The following is a 19,819-nucleotide window of genomic DNA, read 5'->3' on the forward strand; positions in this document are numbered from 1 at the left end:
CTCAACCATGCTGTCTATCTCTTGAAATTATTTACCAGAGGACTCGACTTCCTCTCCATTAGTGTCTAGCACCGGCAATCGAAGGACTTATCGTTCCTCTTCAGCCGGTGGTTGTGTGTGTGTGGGTGTGCTTGTATTCTTCAGTCCTATTCTGGCTCGTTTGCTTGTTTGCTCCCCTCGGCTAAACCTCGGGTGAGTTTTATTGTGCACGACCTAAACAAAGATGGCGACAAAGTTCATCGACCTATTTTACCGCAAAAAAAGGAAGAAAGACCGCTTCCGTCTTTCCCTCTGCGTAGGCCGTAATTCGATAAATCCTTCCCCGGGCTCGGGTTCAGTTACTAGGACCGGGATGCTTGAAATTTTCTGCAAAAGGTTGTGAAAAGACTCGGCTAGACCACCCACACTCGTTCCGTTTTCTTGGGGGAAGAAGTTGCTGCTGTTTGTTGTTTCCTTCGCATGTTAACCAGTCGTACAGGGATGGTTTTGGGTACTTGGCAAAACCTGCATACCTCCGTTGCCACCTGGAGACGAAACCAGCTCGATGTGTTTAACCTTAAATAATTCTGTCGCTTTTCTTCTGCTGGATGTACTGCTCGCAAACGGTACCGACTTCTCCCACGTCTAAGCCTGAAGTGAGCGTAGCAGCAAAAAGCCGGTAATCGAAATTGTCACCAAACATGCAATCGCAAATTTCGTACCTCAATCGTCCCACTTTCGGGAGTTCAGGTTCAGCGCCACGCTGGTGAATTGTCCAATGAAAATCGAGTGTATTCAGAGGCCACCATTCCGTACTGTAGTAGGAGACTGTTCGCTTTGCCTTTTTCCCCCAAGGACGGGATGATGCAGGTGTTGCTACATTGAAGTGAATCAAACCGGTAGGGCTTTTTTGCAGAACCCCTAGGTGAAGGGAGTTACCTGCCCTGCTTAGGGATTTGAAATGCGCAATGGATAAATAATGAAACACTCAATCTATAAATCCCCGTCGCTCTTCACGCCGGGTGGAGCGAATGAATTCCGAGAAGTTGGCTGTAGTAACTAAAGTAACATGCTCCATGTGCCAGCAAAACATGCAGACGAAGGTGTAGTTTTATCTACACTGCACGGCGTACGGGCGAGAATCGAGCCCGTGAACGATGTGACAAGTGTGAGCGGGTCATGTGGTAAGCTTTCCACATGTAATGGAAAATCCGGTTCACGTCGAGGCTCGAAGCTGTACTACCACGTAGAGGTTGTACGTACGTAGCTGCACAGCGAGCTGAGAAGTGTTTCCGGAAACTTTTCAATAACATTACATCGAGCCTAGTGAAAATGTGTGTTTGCGCTTCTCTGGAACCTATCAGAACAGGGGGTGGTTTGGCGACCACTGGCTTTGACGCGGTCGGCGGAAATGAAGTACGAAAACAAACTCTCGGGAAAAGTAGGTTTTCCTGAAGAAGTACTCAACCGTGTCGAGCGAGATTTCATTGCACGAAACCGGTTCGCGGTAGCGACTTTTTCGGAAACTTAAGCTTTGATATTGGAGACAGGCAGGAAGATAATCCCTCGAATTCGGGGATGAATGCCTGGGAATGTACCGGCCACCAATGCTATGTACATCGAACCGGTGTGAGAACTCACAGTCCGCAATAGAGGAAACCCCAGCTCTGGTCAGAGATTTAGAACTTCCGGAAAAAGTAGAAGATTGACACTAAAACCTTCATCCTTTGTACGGTCGCTCTCCTGGCAATTGTGCAAATACCCTCTGACAGTACGGGGCTTACTTTTGCTTTGCAATTCTTTACCTTCTCCATCCACGACGTATCATTATCGATCGATTTTTAATGCCTTCGGCTTACAAGATGCGATCCGACAGCGAATGTGCAAAGTTTTTTTTCCCCAACTTCTTAGGATCTCTTCGATATTGAAGAGGCGCGTAGAAAGTGCATCACTTGCCACCGTGGTGGATGAGTTTCCAAGGAAGTTGTTGTTTTGGTCTTTACAATCTTGCGTATCTCCGATTGGTTGTGAGGAGGAATGGTGTCAGACTTGCGACGACTAATAATTTATTTCAGAGCCAGTGTACAGTTTCTAGCTCGGATTTATTTACGATTCAAAGATCGTAGACTAAAGGTAAAGGAATGGAACTAAGAAAAATTTCAAAACTTTTATGACAACCCAAACCATTTGCCACTTGGAAGTAGATTGGAAGTAAAAATGAAAGTATCAAAGAAACAAAGAACAAATAAGCCATCCTGAAAGACAGCGGAAAACATCCACTCTCCCCTTCAAAAATCTTACAAACTTCACGTTGGAATGTTTAATAATTGAGGCTCAAAAAGTTTTCCCTCCCTTTGGCCACCCGGGATTCTGTACCAACGGCAGCAAACTTCTCATAAATATGTCCATCAATTGCAGGATAAATTCCTTTCCCCACATAATTACAGCGAAAAACGTTCGCTCGCGCTGTAGTGATTCGTACCACTTGGCGGAGATTTCCCGAGAAGAAGAGCTTAGCGTTTCTTATTAAATCGTTTTTCCCTTTCAAAAAAACTCGTTGGTACTGTCTAATGTTTGTGTTTTTACTTTGTACCGAGTAGACGCACCGGTGTTTAAAGACGCTTCTTATACCGGTTTTGGGTCGCGATTGGAATTGGTGTTCGATTTCGCAGCTTCGAGAGTTTGCCGCCTCCTAGTGGTCTTTACATTCCGTTTTCCGCCCGATTTGAAGACGGAGCATGAAAAATAAATTGGAGACATTATAAGGTACTTGACGGCTGTTGGCGGGTCGGCGAGGATGGCTGCGCGTTAGACCGCCTGCTCCGAAACCGTCATGCTCGAGCAAACCGCAGAAACGGTGGTGCCGGTACCTGTCACCATCCAGCAAACGAACCGTGTTGCGTTCGGTGGCGTCTGTTTGCCAAATCGTTGGGCCTTGATAGCTAACCATCACCCGGAGGGCATTTGTTTAGTCTGCCAACGACATCAAACGGTCGTCTTCGCAGCACAACGCAAAAGGTCTAAGAATATGGATTCAAGGACAAGAACTGCTGGGTGGAGTGCGTATATCGCTTCAGTTTCTTTTTTTCCCGCATGCCGCTTCGTTGTACAGTGTGTAAAACCCCCTAAAGGGCTCTGGCGGCCGCCACGATCCTTGATGGGAAACGACATCAAGAGGTTCGAGGGCCGATGTTTTTGTTTTTTGCCTGGTATGTTTGTGTTTGCGTGAGGAAGTGTTTTAGCCTCGGTGTGCCTAACCACCCGAGAGACCTTCCCCACGCGGGAGTCCTTTACACGCAGCTGAATAAAGGGGAGGAAGGAAGAACCCGTGCCGGTGTTTCGTAATGCCATGACTGCAGACACATACAGGTTGGGTGCTTTCTTCCTTTTACTCGGATTTAGTTGTATCTTGTAAGAAGTTTGCTCAAGAACGAAACTGATGTCTCCGTTTCTCTCGTGTTCATCCTGCTACACACCGTTGCCCAACGTCGTTTGATCCTTAAAGACTTGGCACGGTTCAGGGGAAGGAAACAAATGAGAAACGACGAACCGCTCGAGCGCTGGTTGGAAAGGAAGAGATTGGATTGGATTTCATTGCTACAAAGAAATTCAATTTCGAGCCAACGTTTGCGGTGCAAATTGAAGGCGAATGGTTTTTTGTTTTGTCTTCGAGGAACGTTCAACGTGTTTGCCAGTGTCGCACCGTGTGTCCGCTGCTGTCCGCCGGCTCGGATTAGTGCCGTGTGCTAGATGAAAAAGACCGTGGAAATTTGACCAATCCTAGCCGGGTCGGTACTGAATGAAAAAGTAAAGAAGTTAAAATTGTGGATGAACAATTTCTTTGTGCAATTGTGGATGTCAAGCAACAGCGACTGAGAATTTTTCTTGCGTCCGTGCAATGGACATTGGGAAAGGTTTGCAGATGCTAATGAATCCATTTTAAAGTTTCATGACGAATGTTGACCTTTTTTCGACGGGTGTACGGACTTTCCCTTCGAAACTAGAGATTCATTTTGAGTGGTAGATTTACCATCTCGTCAAGGCAATTTTGATATGCAAATTGCATAGTTTCAGGCGTTTTGTAGAGTTTTGTTTGTTTTTTGTTTTTTTTTTACTCCAAAAAACAAAGTGTGTCTTTAGGTTCTAAACTTTACTTTACACCCTTCATTGGTCGGTTCAGAATAAGTTTAGAAAATATTTTGCTTCAACTTCCAGAGTATATGCAGTCAAAGATATAGCAGACGAGAAAAAAAAAACTTGATTTACTGTCAACATTAGCCATGACGGTCTGTGTAACTTGCCAACCTGTCAGGCACATTAGCTACATAAATCGCACCAGTACAATTGCCCGGCCTGTCCTGTACCATCGCTCCTAATGAAAGGGTAATTACTTTTGCCATCCCTCGAACCACCATGAATAAAGGTGTACCTGGAGCACAGACATACTCATCCACAAACACTCGGTCTTTCTCTCTTTAGCTAAGTGCTTCTGCGAATGAAAAATTATAACCTCCTATTGTTGAACATCGATTACCACCACTGTGCTCCTGTTGTAACGCAACGCGGATCGGTGTTTGCGAGGGAGCTACCAGAATAAAAAGGGTTTTGTCCTGGGTGCGATCAATTTTTTGAGCTGCTAGGGTAAACGACAGTTGAGCTCCCCGTTTTTATAAACCGCCATCCTCCATCGCGTTTACTCCTTATCGCCGATGCCGACATACAAATACAGTCAACCGAAAAAGTGCTACGATCGTATCGTCAATTTGTTGGTGCTGTGCTATGGTGTCCTTTCGCTTTCCAACAGTCAAACGCATAAATTCGAATTGTTTATGCAAGGAGTGGGATAGAGAGCGAATGAGAGAGTTAGTTTAGGTGTGGCTGGCCGTACTATACAAACGATTTGGATAGCAGCCCCAGGAAGGGTGATATGTGATAGTAAATTATATTTTGGAAGTATGCTAATTGTGGAGCAAACGGTTGTGGAATTATCCTGAAGAATTCGTACAGTGGGGGTGATATCTGAAGCCAACAATATTTCTTTATGGCGTTCTTTAAACTGTGTATCATAAAAATAAGGCAACATGAGCTTCATGAGAAGAGGTATCGAAATATTTACAATAAATTTATGTTATTCTTTGCACTTGCAATATCACATTGCACCACCAGAGGGCAAACAACCGATTATTACATTATTACATTTGTTCTATTTTCTGGGCACACGTCTTTAAAGTTTGTATTGTTCAAGTGGCAGCACGTCTAACACATGTCGCTATTTTTCTAACCCATCTCTTCGAGCAATCATTATTATTCCAATCTCGTACTGAGGATTTTCCTCCCTGGACCGTATGGTGCCACTGTTTGACGTGAAAATATTTCGAAACCGTGCTGGTTTCACCTCCAACCATGAGCGCTGTGAACATTCATCTCGATTCTCGTAGTTCCGCCTTGTATAGATGTGGTGTTTCGCAAAACCCTGCGTTAGAAATTCGCTTGATTCATTAGATTACACACCAACGATATATAATTAAATAAATTATCCCTTTGACCAGTGGGAGAGGATTTGGTCCGACACACACACGCACAAACACACATACAGAAGGTAGTGTCATAAAAGTGGTCGATAGGGGGTCGCACGAAATATGTTGGCTGGTCTGCCAGTGACAGAAAGGTGTCTATCTGTGAGGGTGCTAAGTTTCCGGTGCAGGCTAGCGAGAGGAACAAAAAAAAAAGAACATCCTTTCCAACACCTTCTCGGAGGGGCTGGCCACACTATGGTTATTCATTTTGCACGCCGACATGGGGGGAAAAACCTTGTGTCCATCCGCACATTTTTGGAGGATGGAACCGACGATTCCCGGTGCGCAAAAAACATCCCCCATTTTCATGTCGGCTTTCAGCTCGATTGAATTGGGGCGGGTGTGTGCGTGAGCTTCTGGTTGCGTTTGTAGATGACATCAAATGGTACAGCACACAGTAGACACCCTGGCGGCAAACTCTCCTCCTCGAGAAGACCACCATGGTTTAATTCAATATCAATCATATTTCATACAATCCGGCAGCATATGTGCTGGGTGCGGATGAGTGCTCTGCACGCGGTGGCGCACTGCAGGCATGCCGAAAGTATTGACGAGGTTCCGGTCTATTCCGCCTCCCAGGATAAAAAGGGGTAACATTCCGGCATTGCTACAGGTTTGCCCCTGTCGCTAAACATCGACCCCTTTTTATTTCGGTAGACGACATCTGCTACTGCTGCTGCTGCTGTTGCTCTCCCCGGCATCCCCTTTCGGCATATCGGCATCACCACTTTAAGACGGCATTTTCTAACGCTTGCCAATTCCGGCACATAAGCCAAACATGGCAATGAATTTGATAAACGTCCTGTCATCGGGCTTTACTTTCTTCTCCCCTCGCGTTAACGACTGCTGTAACGGGGAGTGAAAATATGAACCGAAATTTCCCCGCAAGCGATCCACACGGAACTAATTCGAAACTTCTTCGCACGATAACGATTCCAGTGGGGAGTTGCGATTTTGTGGAGTTTTTTTTTGTTCTTCTTTTCCATATTCTTACCACGGAACTCACTTTGCCAAGAGTTTAGCAGCGTTTCATCCGACCGCTTTATTACTTCAGCGTACATCCTTGCAATGCTTTGGCCGAGCCTGCGACGTTGATGAAAATTCCCGTTTCCTTGTGGCAATCGGGAAACAATTTCATTAGTGCGCGTACGCCAGGCGGCAGGTGCACAGGTGTTTTAGCTTTTTCAACTCGAAGGAAAACACCGGTCACAAAAGAAAGGAAAAATAAACGCGCGATTCAACTCTCCCCCCACGGACCGGTAGGTATCCGCCGGACCATGATTGGCGCACGTTTTCGAAGAACGCAAGCCGTGCTCGGGAGCGGAGCCTGTTTTCCCGCAGAAAGAAAAACATGGGACGCAATTTTTACGCAGCTGAAAGAATTTCCCCGGCTGCTTCCGGGAGATGCTTTCAAGCTCGTTGCGCGTCGCGCTTTTTCGTTCATTAGGGAGATGGTTTTTCTCGGAGCTACTGAGTTTCCGTCCGTGCGCGGCAGCGGCGTCCCGGAAGTGAAGTCTATTCGCACAAATGAATTATCTTACCCGGAACACTTCAAAGCGATATCCGATAAACGTGATGGCAATTCTTATCATTCTTGGGCTTGTGAGTAGTCGTTTCGTGTGTTCAGTTATTGTAAATTGTTGTGGCAAAGTTGTGCAACGGCATGGAGTTTGGAGTTTGTGCCAAATTTGGAGTTTACTTGTCCATGTGTATCCTATTACTCTTTGATGATCCTGAGAGTGTTCCTGGTTACATCCAATCGATTGTCATCATTTCACCTTTTCACCAACTTCTGTCTGCCTAATATTGGAACGATATTTTTAGACTCCAAATACCCAATATCTTTGCAAAATCATCAATAGCTATCGGCGGCCAATCCTTTGGGCGGAAGACGTGGTTAACTGCCACCAGCACAACCTCACAAGTTCTGTGACCTGTTTGGGTCGATTCTATCAGCCTTTGAAAGATGCTTTGCCGCGTTTTGTTGCGGTGCGGACTTTCCAAGGTAACATTGGCCATAAAAATGCCTTTCCGACGCGGGAACATGCGCAGTGCCGAGGCGGACACCATCGAGCGACCGTTTGCCTGTTTTTTGGTCCTTTGGCAGTTCGCTCCGTCCGTTGGTTCCGTGTTGCAATTCGTGTGGAAAATATACATCGTAGAAGTGGGCGGGAGGGGAGTAAATGTAGAAGCGATACTACTTTTACTTTCGTTTACGTTGGCCTTGCATGTCGTTTGATTTTTGCATACTGTCAGGGCGGTGAAAGGGTAGAATGCCAGTCAAACGGACGATTTGACTGGCACATAACAACACTTTTCTCAGAAGCTCTGTTCATATTTATGATGGGAATGAAAATCTACTCAAAACGATGCTGACAGATGGGGGAAGTCAATGTGGAACATGCATTTTTAAAATCATGCGCTTGATGTGTAAAGTTTTTGCGAATGTTCCAATGTTCCGGAATGGAATGTGTTCTTCATGCATCGTTACAATGTTACTGGAGCAATATTGTAATTGAATTTTAGTAGAGCAATTGCATTTACGAGAGGCACTTCAATTGATTCCCTGGAACTTGATGCTATTAGTTTAATTGACATGTACAGGTTCAGACTTTTGATTGCAGGGGTTTAAAAGTTTTAATATAATTGAGTGATTTTATTGGCCTCATTAAATGTGTCGCAGAATAATGTATTGTAATAATGTAATGTAATCGACGATTTAACTTAATCGATGATTGAAAATATCTTTTAGGTACAGCGCAGTATAAAACGTTCCTCATTTAAGTTCACTTTGCATTTGCTGTTTGGAAGTCAGTAGTGTTTCTCAGAAGTATTTCTGTTTTGGTCATTTTGGAGATGAATTTTCCATTACATCACCTCGACAGAATTGGTGCTGCTGATGTGTTCCGATACGATGCTCAGCTTAAGACTATTGTGGAAATATTAAAACATAATCGCTCTGTGGGTTTAAACAATGACGAGCAACTGGTCGGCTCAAATTTGACGTTGGGTGTAAGTAAGGTTTTGGTAGCTGTTGGCACAATAAAAGATATTCGATTTAAATGTTCATCTTCCTGCAGAAGCTAGGGATTGAAAGACCCGAGCATTCTGTGCTGATGTGGATATTTCAGTTGATGCAAGTGTATTTGAAGATAAAGTATGTGCTTAAAAACGAGATGCGCGATCAATCTGCATTTGTAATTATTGTTATTTACCCCTGTCTAATGTAGCTTACATTTTCGGAGTTATGCAAATGCTGAAAACATTCACAACGCACTGGATAAGGGAGAAATCGATATAGGCATGGTGGTTGAGTCGATCGAGAACAGCACTGTGAACAAACTGCTGTTCGCAAAGATGGAGTAGGAGATACGAGTGTAGCTGACCCTGTTTAAACACTTTCTAATGCTGTGTTATATTTGTAGCCAAAATCTTTACCTACCGCTGAACCACACCCATCACTCGGACACCTACTTCATCGACATCTTCGCTCGCAATCTGCGCTGTGCGCTGGTTGGTTTGGCGCTGTTTATCGTACTGCTGAATGCGCTTTTGACGCGTAAGCATGCCCCGGTTCGACACCTGCTGTTTGTGTACGAACTGCTCAGCGGTGCCCGGGCCTACCCGCACCCCAGCGAACACGTGCCGAACCGTACGTTGCAACTGCTGCTCGGAATCGTGCTGCAGATCTTCAGCTGTGCCCTGGCGACGTTCCTGGTGGCACAGCTGTCCATTCCCAGATCGGAGCTGCCGGTGCACAACTTGAAGGATCTAGCCAATCATCCGGAGTACAAGGTGTGCATACCGACGTTGAGCAGGTTGGCCAGACACATTCCTGCCTTGGTAAGGGGTAGCACGCATCAGAAGCGGTTCGATCACGACTGTCAGCGCTTGGTGCAGGGGAATGATCCGGAAAAGCTGGCCGACTATATTTGCGATCGAAACAATTTCGTCGTTGTTCTGGCCAGCGATGCCACGATGAACCAGATATTTCACGATGCCAAGCTGCTGGAAAGGATGTGCGATATCATACCGATCGAAAGGAAAGTCGTAGTCAACTGGCTCGCCCTGCCGTACAGTGGCGCGTTCAAGCACGTGGAGCAGTTGAAGCAGTTGTAAGTTGTTGATTTGATTGGTTTGCTTGCGATTTCATTGACGGTTCGATATCATTAATGGCAGCTTCATTATGGCGCGCACGACTGGACTGCTGCACAAACCGTACCGCCATCTGGTGGGCTTCTGGAATCGGCAACCGAAGCAGAAGAAGAACCGTTGGGCAGATATAGAGCTGGCCAGCTTGAAGATGTTGTTTCTGGGGTATGGCACCGTCGGTTGTTGCAGCTTGGCGATGCTGTTAGTAGAACTACTAGTGGCAAAGGGTTGGGAAATCTACAAAATTGTAAAAGTCTACAAGACTGAAACATCTCGCAAATGAATCGGTAGAGGTTAAAAGTGAGCTTTTGTGACTGGACATGTATAACTTTAGGCGCTTTGTTGTTGTCCATTGTAAAACAGCTCTATATAACTGCACTTTTCACAAACACATTCATTTCATTCATGCTCACAATAAATTGAAAATAATATTCGTTGCGCGCACTACATCCTCCGCAAATCCATTTGCGACGCTCGTCTACATCCTTTTCGTGGCAGTTTAATTTGTCTGATAACGAGCAATTAATAGCTCGTGCGGCTGTACTGTACATCCGTGCTTGCCCTTAAATCGTACCGGACGGTCACGTAAACGATTGTCAAGTGTTTAAATCGATTTACGTTAATTGCTACTCTGCCATCAGCTTTGCTGTGTTTTAGTCTTTGCGCTAATATGCCCAGTGCTGGGGTAAAAAGCAGTAGCATACCTGGTAGCACACAAAAAGAGCAAACAGTTTACAGTAAAAATACCAACCACCGCCGGCTTTCCGTTCGGTTTTACAGATATTGATAAAAAAAGAAAGAAAAGCACACAGGCATACACAGGCCAAACAATTTCTATTGCGCGCCTGTTCAGGAACGAGTTTGCCAGCTTGCTTTTTTAGTGTTTACCCACCATTGCCAACGGTTCGTTGGTGGAAACTGTTCCGAAGTATCGTTAGCTAGCAGCACCACGGCCGCCGTGTTGGCTCCATTGTTCTTAGAAGCGATGGCGATCCGATTGTTTGTTTGGCTTTTCGAGTGGGTTGGGTTGGTTGGTTTCAACTTCGTTTGCTTTCGTTCGCCTGTGGGCGCGGAAAAAAGCGAGAAAAAAAAATTGCGAACAACACGGCAAGGCGGTGGAGGCTTTTATACTTTCCTTTCGGCTTTTTTTTCATTGTTGTAGCGGCACTGGTACCACAATATTTATCCACACAGTGTGCCACAGTGTATGGGAGGGAGGAACAGAAACAATGAGCAAATTGTTTGCGGCACTTGAAAACGTTTAGATTTTTGGTCTCACTTTTAGGGGTTTTTTTTCATTCTGCGGGAACATTCAATGCCTCCCACGAGATGGAAAGGGTGGAAGAATAGAAAATCTATACCAAGATATGCTTTATGTTAGCGTCTGAGCTGTGTTTGCTTGTGACGCGAGGCGTGTTTTCGCGACTACAGGAAGTTTGTTGGAAATTCGTTTCAATAAAGAGATCTTGTTTACATTAATATTTCAAATAAACTTCCGACGGATGGTTGTTTTGACTGCGGAATGGAAATGCACGCTGCGCGCTGGGAAATAATTTCGAAATCTATTTATTGTGATTATTTGCAGAACCGATACTTGCAGTCACTATACTTGGTTCCTTTTATTTTTATAGACGAGAGAAGCAAAGTAAAGTGTCTAAAGGCATGCAATTCCCTCTATTTACGCAATTTGAAGTTCAATACAATTTAAAGGAAAACTCTCTCTCTCTCTCCCAAACCTGCGAAATAAGAATTTCATATAAAATATCTCGTCTATAAGTTTCCAACCTCATTTACCAGCAGAAAAAATCGATACTCCGCGCCTCCATTTCGCATGGTTGGCGTGTGCTGCACAACTTCTTTCACGGGATTTCTTACACCTCATTAGCTCGTGTGCACCGTTTACCCTTTTAATTATGGTTCGCCCGTCCATACACTCTGTGCCATGTTGTTTTTTTATACCACGCATCCAGGCCATGAGTGTCGCACCAATTTATTTAGCAGCTCATTAATCCATCGTCAATGGAACACGTCGAGCAGCAGAGTTCGCTGATGGTTTCACTATCTAGCGCCAGTTCAAACAGCTGCTTTGCTGGATTTGTGTTTTGGTTCCAATCGCTATATTACTGCAGTTTATGAATGGTATATGGTACGAATGGTAAAAATTATGGTAAACCCCCTGAATATTTTCATATTTGCTGTCTTACTATATTGTTTTCCTCTTTATTCTCCTACCTGTATATGGTTTGGAGGTGGTCTGTGTATTTTTTTTATAAAGCGCGCTTAAAAGACACGTAAAACCTTCCCGCATTCAGTGCCATCTCACGCCAGTCATATCCGATTCACGCCTCATATACTTCAATCCGGAAATTGATCATAAAACTCCGGAAAGGGCTGCATCATTAAACCTGTTTCCTGGCTGTACGGTAATCGACCCCTTGGTTTTGTGCCATCCCCAGCATAACATGGTAAGCAACATATGGGGGAAAATGGTAAGCCCTAGAATGAGTTTGAAGTTTTTTGGAGCTTAAGTTTTGTTCTGGAGCTTATACGGTTCCACGGCACCTTGCTTGAACAACTACTTAACAAAACCTACGGAACAAAGTAACGCAGAACTATCGAAACAAAGTCTCCCCAAAGAGAGTCATCAAATGGCTAGCAAACTGAGAATGATAAAGTAACGTAGTAGAGTCAGAACCCTCCCAGGAACTAACCGTCCGTCCGTTTAAAGTGCTCGCAAGCACATCCTTCTTTTACCGCACAGGATACACGGCAACCGGCCGAAACGTTTGCTTTAATGCTAACGAAACACTGCGATTCCACGGCGGAAACACTCCATTTACCGGCTCCCGATAGCGGAACTGAGCAGCTAAAACCATCGGGCTCTGAAACCGGATGGAATCGATTGGCGGTTGTGAACCTGCGGTGAGCCAAGTGAGCAGCATTCGGATTGTACACGTTTTATTCGCCAGCACACACATTCCTTCGAGGGTTTACCTTTATGTCTTCACCTACCACGGATAAGAAAGTAATGGTTTTTTCGGGGCTTTGGGGCAAAATTTTGTTGCCATCCTCATCCTCCTCCTCCTCCTTCTCCTCCTTCTCCTCCTTCTCCTCCTTCTCCTGATTGCCATCAACCAGTTGTGCGGTTTGTACTGCTTTTCATGTCCGCGCGATGGGAGAGGTTCTAAAGGATATACCGCGCTCTTGGAGCGGTTTGAAGTTTTACACGACCACTCCAAACGGCAACGGGTCGCGGGAGACTAATGAAGGCTGCTGTTAGTTTTAGCAGAGGCCGAAAACTTTTACTCGCCATCGATCCGCTGAGTGTGTGTGTGTAGTAGTAGTAGTAGTAGTAGTAGTAGTAGTAGTAGTAGTAGTAGTAGTAGTAGTAGTAGCAGTAGTAGGATCCATATCCTGGGGTTTGTTGAAAACAGCGTCAATATTTGCCCACGCTTCCAGCGTCCTTGTCCAGCACACAATGGAGCGCATGAATTATGGTTTGTTGAGCTTGGATTGGAGCTGTTTTCCTGGAGTGCGCGCTGGTGCAGCTTTCATAGAGTGAACGCACATTAATGCACAGGGAAGCACCGAAAACTTTCCCACAGCTTCGAGTGAAATTTGCATGCATAGGTTTTTACGAATTTTGCGGAAACCGCTGGCCCGGTAGCGGCTGAAGAGGACTTGTTTTCGGTACTGGCGTTATTTGTTCCAATCAAACAGTTGATTGAGCTTCCAGAGCATACGAGCCGCTCTCGAGCATTTAATTAAGATTTGGTTCAGATCTGATGCAGCGGCATTTTGTGGGTTGTCCGGGGCTTGGATTGCAAGAACATGGGCGTACCTTGTCAGGTACGCAATTGAATGGAGTCGGAATTTTCGAAAACTAATTTAAACCGGTACGTAATGACCAGTTGAGGTTGAGGTTAGGTCTTGTAGTTGGTTTCTTGCGGATGTTGGTTGAGTTCTTAGTAGATACCAGAATGCATTAATGCTATTAAACTGTGATTGTGATGAAACAACTTTTTTTATTCCAAAATACTCAGACTCTCATTCAGTTTCTCATAAAAGGTTTTGAGGTGTAAACATCAACTTGAATCGTCTGCGAATTAGTATACGTCATGCATCGTGGTGCACGTGATAAAAACAACCTGAGGATGTTATCATCGCCGCAGTAACTTGTCATAATGTTAAATTCCCCATCACACTTGATGTCAAAATCAGCTCCAATATATGGAATGTATCTAAGACACCTTTTACTAAGCACTGGTGTCAGCACTCACTGCTGAATTGACACTAACAATCTAATGTACGTACGTGTCATCACCAACTCAGCCAGAGCAGTCCCTGTCATAGCTTCCCACAGCCTTACAGCGAGCACACGATTGCTCTCCATTGCAGCCAGCTTCTTGCAGCAACATGTTTTCTCTGGTTGTCTATGTCCTTTCCATTTGCCAGCAGATCGTACATTTACTTTGATCTTTAGCGCGTACCATCATATTCTCTCGTTAATGAAACATTGGTGATTGGAAAAAAGAAGCTGAATCTGATTTATGCTGTGTTTGATTGGAATTCCAAAAGATCTTTGACAGTCGCGCTTCATCTTCGTTGTCATGCCGTTAAGTCTACCAGGACAAAAAAAAACACAGCGAAAAGCTGTTCTAGGAATGACCAAAAAAGCACGCACAGCACGCGCAAATCACATCTCAGTAGACTTGTTTTATTAACTTTGTGTTAGTGGGCGGCAAAGAAGAACGTTATGCCCCGGGTAAATGGTGCCCTTCGCGTCCGTCCCAGCTTGGTCCTTACCGGAACGAAGGCGAGTGTTTCTAATGGCATTCTGGCCATAGCGACTGGACATCAACAGTGGGCAGAACAAGAAGAAAAATTCGCATCGCTATTGTGTCACACTAAGAATGTTGCGCTGTTCGGTACGGTGACGGTTGCGTAGTGTTGGACCTTATATCCTTCGTAGAATTCGCACCACTTGCAGCAAGAACTGTGTACCGAAAATTGTACATATAGTATATGGTGAAGCGACTAGCCTGTGAGGGGATGTGTGAAGTTTTGTTACAAAATGTATGCTGTTGGTCTGAAGAACTTGAAGTACAATGTTACATTCTGTACGTCCAAGAATCTGGCCCCAAAATCCGTCCCTCGTGTGGCCTTCATTTTGGTGAGGTGGTAAGATAGACTTGACTTTCGGGGAAAGGAATTATCAACACCTTGTTCCTTGTGTCGTCTGACCGTGTGTGTGTGTGTGTGTGTGTGTGTGTGTGTGTGTGTGTGTGTGTGTGTGTGTGTGTGTGTGTGTGTGTGTGTGTGTGTGTGGTGTGTGTGTGTGTGTGTGTGTGTGTGTGTGTGTGTGTGTGTGTGTGTGTGTGTGTGTGTGTGTGTGTGTGTGTTTGTGTGTGTTTTGTGTGTGTTTGTGGTGTGTGTGTGTGTGTGTGTGTGTGTGTGTGTGTGTGTGTGTGTGTGTGTGTGTGTGTGTGTGTGTGTGTGTGTGTGTGTGTGTGTGTGTGTGTGTGTGTGTGTGTGTGTGTGTGTGTGTGTGTGTGTGTGTGTGTGGTGTGTGTGTGTGTGTGTGTGTGTGTGTGTGTGTGTGTGTGTGTGTGTGTGTGTGTGTGTGTGTGTGTGTGTGTGTGTGTGTGTGTGACCATGTGTGTGTGTGTGTGTGTGGTGATGGTACACTCTGTGTGCTTTTATTGACTTTTTCGCATCCCTCCTGAAAGCTAAGCTTCTTTTGTTTGGACATACCTGTGCAGTGCTGGGGCGCCCTCACTCCCCCTCCAAACAGAGCCATGGGAGTGCATGGGAGTGTGACGCAGGACACGTCGTCATATGCTCCTCGTGGGAAAAGCTTTTGCTAGTTGTTTGCACTGCCCTTCGCTTACATTTGCGAACTAACCAAGCGTGAGTGTGTGTGCTATGTGCAGCAGCAGCAGCAGCAGTTGGTTTTGTGTGGTTTCAGGCACAATAACACGCACAAAATCACATGCAAGCTGCATACCCGAGCTTCATTGCCGCAACGCAAAGTAGTGCCGAGGATGACGACGGGCTTTGCCATAAACCACGGATGAAATGAAAGAAAACAAAAAGTTAGTTAGTGAATAAAAAATTGGACACAAATGGTCTCGGCAAAACATAAGCTACTCATGCTTACCTCTATGCGCCCACACCTCCCCGGTATCCAGTATCGGGTAGCAGCTCTGTGCTGCTGGTATGTGGTTTTTGTGTGCAGCAAAACGGTCCGATGCTGTTGGCTGTGCGGTATCGGTTAAATGGGTGGGAAATATTTAGCACATGGTTTTTTGGGCGGGAAGGGTATGCTTGTGTGTTCTGTCCCTTCCCGGTTGGATGCATATGCATTCAGTTATAACTATGGGTGGGAAGAATGATGTGTGCGTGGAGAGGGGGGAGAGGATATACAGTCCGCTTTGCAGCAAAATTTGTGAAAGCATACTTACAGTTGGAGCTTAATTTTTTATAAGCCTCTTTTTGCCACGATGTTGGAGAATGAAATGATCAAAATATTGGCGAAATTTCGCAATCATGTGAAACGTTCGGAATAGTTTGTCGGTGGGGGCTATTTGTACTATTGATTGAAATTTCCTAGAAGGTAAACACATGCGTTTCAGCACACAGTCGTCGTACGCGTTAAATTGTTTGTGTTTGAATATCAATTCAAATGAAAAGCTCCATACAGAACTTGTGACTTTTTGCTTTTCCATGTAGGGTTTGGTGTGTGAAAAATATCAATCAATCAATCGAAAAATTGTTTTCATTTGTGCATTTTCGTTAACGCAATGACATTAATCAAAAAGGCTTTTTTACACGATTTACTTACAGGTTCAGGATAGGCTTCAGATTAAATAAAATTTAACCTCTTCATCCTTCATTTCAGCCTTTTTCCGCAGAAAGGCTCGATAACGAACTGTTTACTATGCACAATCAGTTTTGATTGAGTTTTCTCTTAACACGCTTCATTAAAAAAAATCAATCCTCTCATCAAAGAAATTGCCCAGAGGACGCATGGACGCGTGGCAAAAGGTCAACATTAAGCGACTAATAGAGTGTAATCCCTGTAGATGATAAGTTATGCAAAGGATTTAAGCTTCCCGACCCTCCCACATTCCATACGCTTGCCCCAGAGGTGATAGTGTAAATGGGGACATGGATTGCACCAAATTTGCATAACAATAAGGTAAAACACACACACACACATACACAGCAGTTGCAGCAAACCGTGGCAATATCTCAATTATCGACCATTTATCCACTCTGTTTGCCGGTTGGATGGGTTTGAGCAGTTCCCTGCTAGCTCTGGCTAAAAGATGGTTTACCGTACTGATGTGGAGGAGCAGTGGATGGAAGAGTGGTGTGCCGGAACCGACCGTGCTCGAAGGAGGCGAAGCGTTGATTGCTAATTTGTAACAACTAGTCGTATCGTAATCACGTGCCAACAGCATTATCCCATGCACGGACGAATGCCTCGGCGCAATGTACACCACAGCACACGTCATCATCCATCCACGCTTCGAAACCATCCGGAAAATGGACCATTTCCTGTTGCCCCTGTTACGGCCCCACCTTTTGCCCCCGAGTTTGCGTAATTTTTCCCGATTGTGTATTATGTTTTCCCTGTTTGGTGTTTGTGTGTGTGAGAGAGTTTTTTAGCACTGGAAATAGTTACACGTTTTCATGGTCATTCATCCTGCTCGATTTAATTCAATTTTATGCACCTTCACGTTTTTGGGATGCTGATTGCCGCTCCCTTTTCCGCTCCATTCTGCTGCCGTTGGGATGTTAGGGTGAATTTGATTTTTCGCTGGGCGGTCAATGGTTGTCCCAAGGGAGCTGGTTTTACACGTGCCCTGCTGTCAATGTGGGCGAATTATGCCGGATTATGACATAGTTGTCATCAATGTTGGCTGTTGGCAACTTAAAGCTGACGAGATATTTAGCAAGGTCACTGATGATAGCGAAAGTTAGGTTTACGATTCATTATCATTCAATTAACATGTCAACTGTTCAATTAATAGAATGGAAAATAATTGTTCTCGGAATTAGGAATCGATATGTTTATTCTAGGAAAAAAGTAGCAATAATTGTTGCTCTTATTACTGCAAACAGACAGTCAATGACGACTTCTACAGCACTGTAAACCTTTGTTTGTAGCCTATAATCTCCCAAACAATGGCAACTCCAGAATGGTAACAGCATGTGACAGACTACTAAATTATTGATACATACAAAAGTATTTCAGTTCCATCCACATCTCCTCTGAGACTCCTTAAAGTTTTCCTCGAAATGTTCAACAACACGCATAGACAGTTCTTTGCAGAGACGATCATAAATTCGGAGCCAAAAATCTCAGCCACGCCTGGAGTCTCTAGTGCCTTGGAGAGCTGGCGCAAGATTCTTAAAAGCCTTCCCAACAACGACGGGGCCCTATAAATAATATTCAAACAGTGTGAAAGATAAAGTACTGGGCCACGCACTGGTTACCCATCGAAAGGAAGTTCCCTTACCAGGTCTGACAGACTCAGGGGAAGGACTGTAAAAGTGTCTGGCCGTATGTGTGCGTATTTGGGTTTCCATCTGTGAACCACTGAACAGGCGCTGAAAGACGCGCTTCCCATTTCAGTGCTGTCAGGCGTGAAGAATTAATTCCCCGGCGCGCGCGCGCGAGCGGAGATCTTCAATCGCAGAGCGACACACACACTGCTTTGCGTCGGTTGCCGGAAGTGTGTTCTGAAAGGAAAAAAAGAAAACGCTGCTTCCAATAATCGTCTTCGATGTCACATAAATCAACTGCGTGCAGGGAATTGGGATAATGCACGCATAACGTGGTTGAATGTGGGTCGGTTTTCATCTTTTTTCGGTGGTGTCTCTTTTGAGTTCGGAATCGATCCTGTTTCGGGGCTGAAAGAAGTGTGGCGTGGCATAAAAGTTAATTGTTGCTTGGTAACGGCTCGGTTCCGGTCGTGCGGTGACTTATGTAATGGTTTTCTGGCGAGAACCGGGGAGAGGGTTGTGTAAATCGGTCATTTTTCATACAAAACCATTCACTGCTGGAAATGAGATCATTAACGCTTGGGAATATGGTGGTTCGGCGTTTCATTCGGGTTGAATCTGGTGCAGGATAGCAGCAAGACCCATTTCCGGGATGCATCTTGGAAGGGGGTGTACGCACGTAATGAGCTTAAAAGCAGCGTCACTTTATTTAAAAGGGTCTAAAGCGTCTGTCAATAAGAAGTAGCAATGGAGTGTTTTTGATGTCGTCAATCGTTATCAAGCCACTTTCTACTCACAAACAAAACGGTTTGATCAAAAGGTTGTCATCACATTAGAAAATATGCCTCAGCTAGAACGCTTTATGCCCAACAACGCATCTTTATGAGCATCTTTTTACCGCCCGGATCACACAATTTGTTCGGTAGCATACGTAATTTCGTAGGTTCGTATAGGCACTAAATTATGAACTTTTATTCCAAACACAATAATAAAGCAACGAGCAGCAACCAAACGATGTGGCGTCAATGATGTAGAGACGTCTGTGGTATGCCTGCGTCTTACTTCTTCTGTGTTCAACTACACTTTCCTCCGCCGCAGCCACAGTTGCTGCCAGCCTGCTTCCGCTCACGCAGTTGCAGCTGAAAATATTAACTTATTTATGGCACATTTTATGTGACTTTTGGGTGTATTTTTTGTTGGTGCTGGCGCTTTCCGTGAATCGTACGCCTTCCGACCATCAAATTACGCTTTGTTTCCATAAATTAAATCCCACACAAGTGTTAATATGAAGGCGGTCGGGGGCAGTACAAGCAAATGAAAACGTTAGAGGACATGGATAGACTCAAAGTAAAAAGGCAAGGAAGGAACATGCCGTGTCGCACGTTATGCTTCGGGAACGTGAACGATCACACGATAGGTAGGTGGAGTGTTTTTGGCCCATTTTTTATATCCGCTGTGCGTAGTTACGTACGCAGTGTGCTATAAATTCTGCACCCCGCCGAACGTGTTCGTGTTGACGGAAACGTTCTATGTTAGCTCGTTGTTTTTGGAAGTTTTTCGTTTTGTTTTGGGTTTATTAAAAATGTAAACACAATTCA

The 19,819-nt window shown here is 44.8% G+C and overlaps 2 protein-coding genes across 3 annotated transcripts in view; both read left to right on the top strand.

Annotated features, from left to right (window-relative positions):
* Positions 1–19,819, top strand: part of LOC121596236 — a 69,931-nt gene that overhangs the window by 17,234 nt on the left and 32,878 nt on the right. The window lies entirely within an intron of this gene.
* On the top strand, positions 8,866–10,114 carry LOC121596248. 2 transcript variants are annotated; one of them, XM_041921014.1, is made up of 3 exons: positions 8,866–8,917; positions 8,981–9,670; positions 9,735–10,114. In XM_041921014.1, the coding sequence occupies exons 1-3, from the start codon at positions 8,913–8,915 to the stop codon at positions 9,988–9,990; spliced, it is 951 nt and encodes a 316-aa protein (XP_041776948.1). In that variant the 5' UTR covers positions 8,866–8,912; the 3' UTR covers positions 9,991–10,114. The 2 variants fall into 2 exon arrangements, with proteins under 2 accessions (XP_041776948.1, XP_041776947.1); XM_041921013.1 differs by having other exon boundaries at positions 8,884–9,670.

Source organism: Anopheles merus, chromosome 3R (assembly GCF_017562075.2).
Source record: "Anopheles merus strain MAF chromosome 3R, AmerM5.1, whole genome shotgun sequence".
NCBI classification, from domain to species: Eukaryota; Metazoa; Arthropoda; class Insecta; order Diptera; family Culicidae; genus Anopheles; species Anopheles merus.

What these genes read in the sequence shown, in the direction of transcription:
- LOC121596248 (XM_041921013.1), top strand. Translation starts at nt 8,961, where the DNA reads ATGCTGTGTTATATTTGTAGCCAAAATCTTTACCTACCGCTGAACCAC. An exon ending in GTGGAGCAGTTGAAGCAGTT is followed by an intron (nt 9,671 to 9,734) that starts GTAAGTTGTTGA and finishes CATTAATGGCAG; the next exon opens with CTTCATTATGGCGCGCACGA.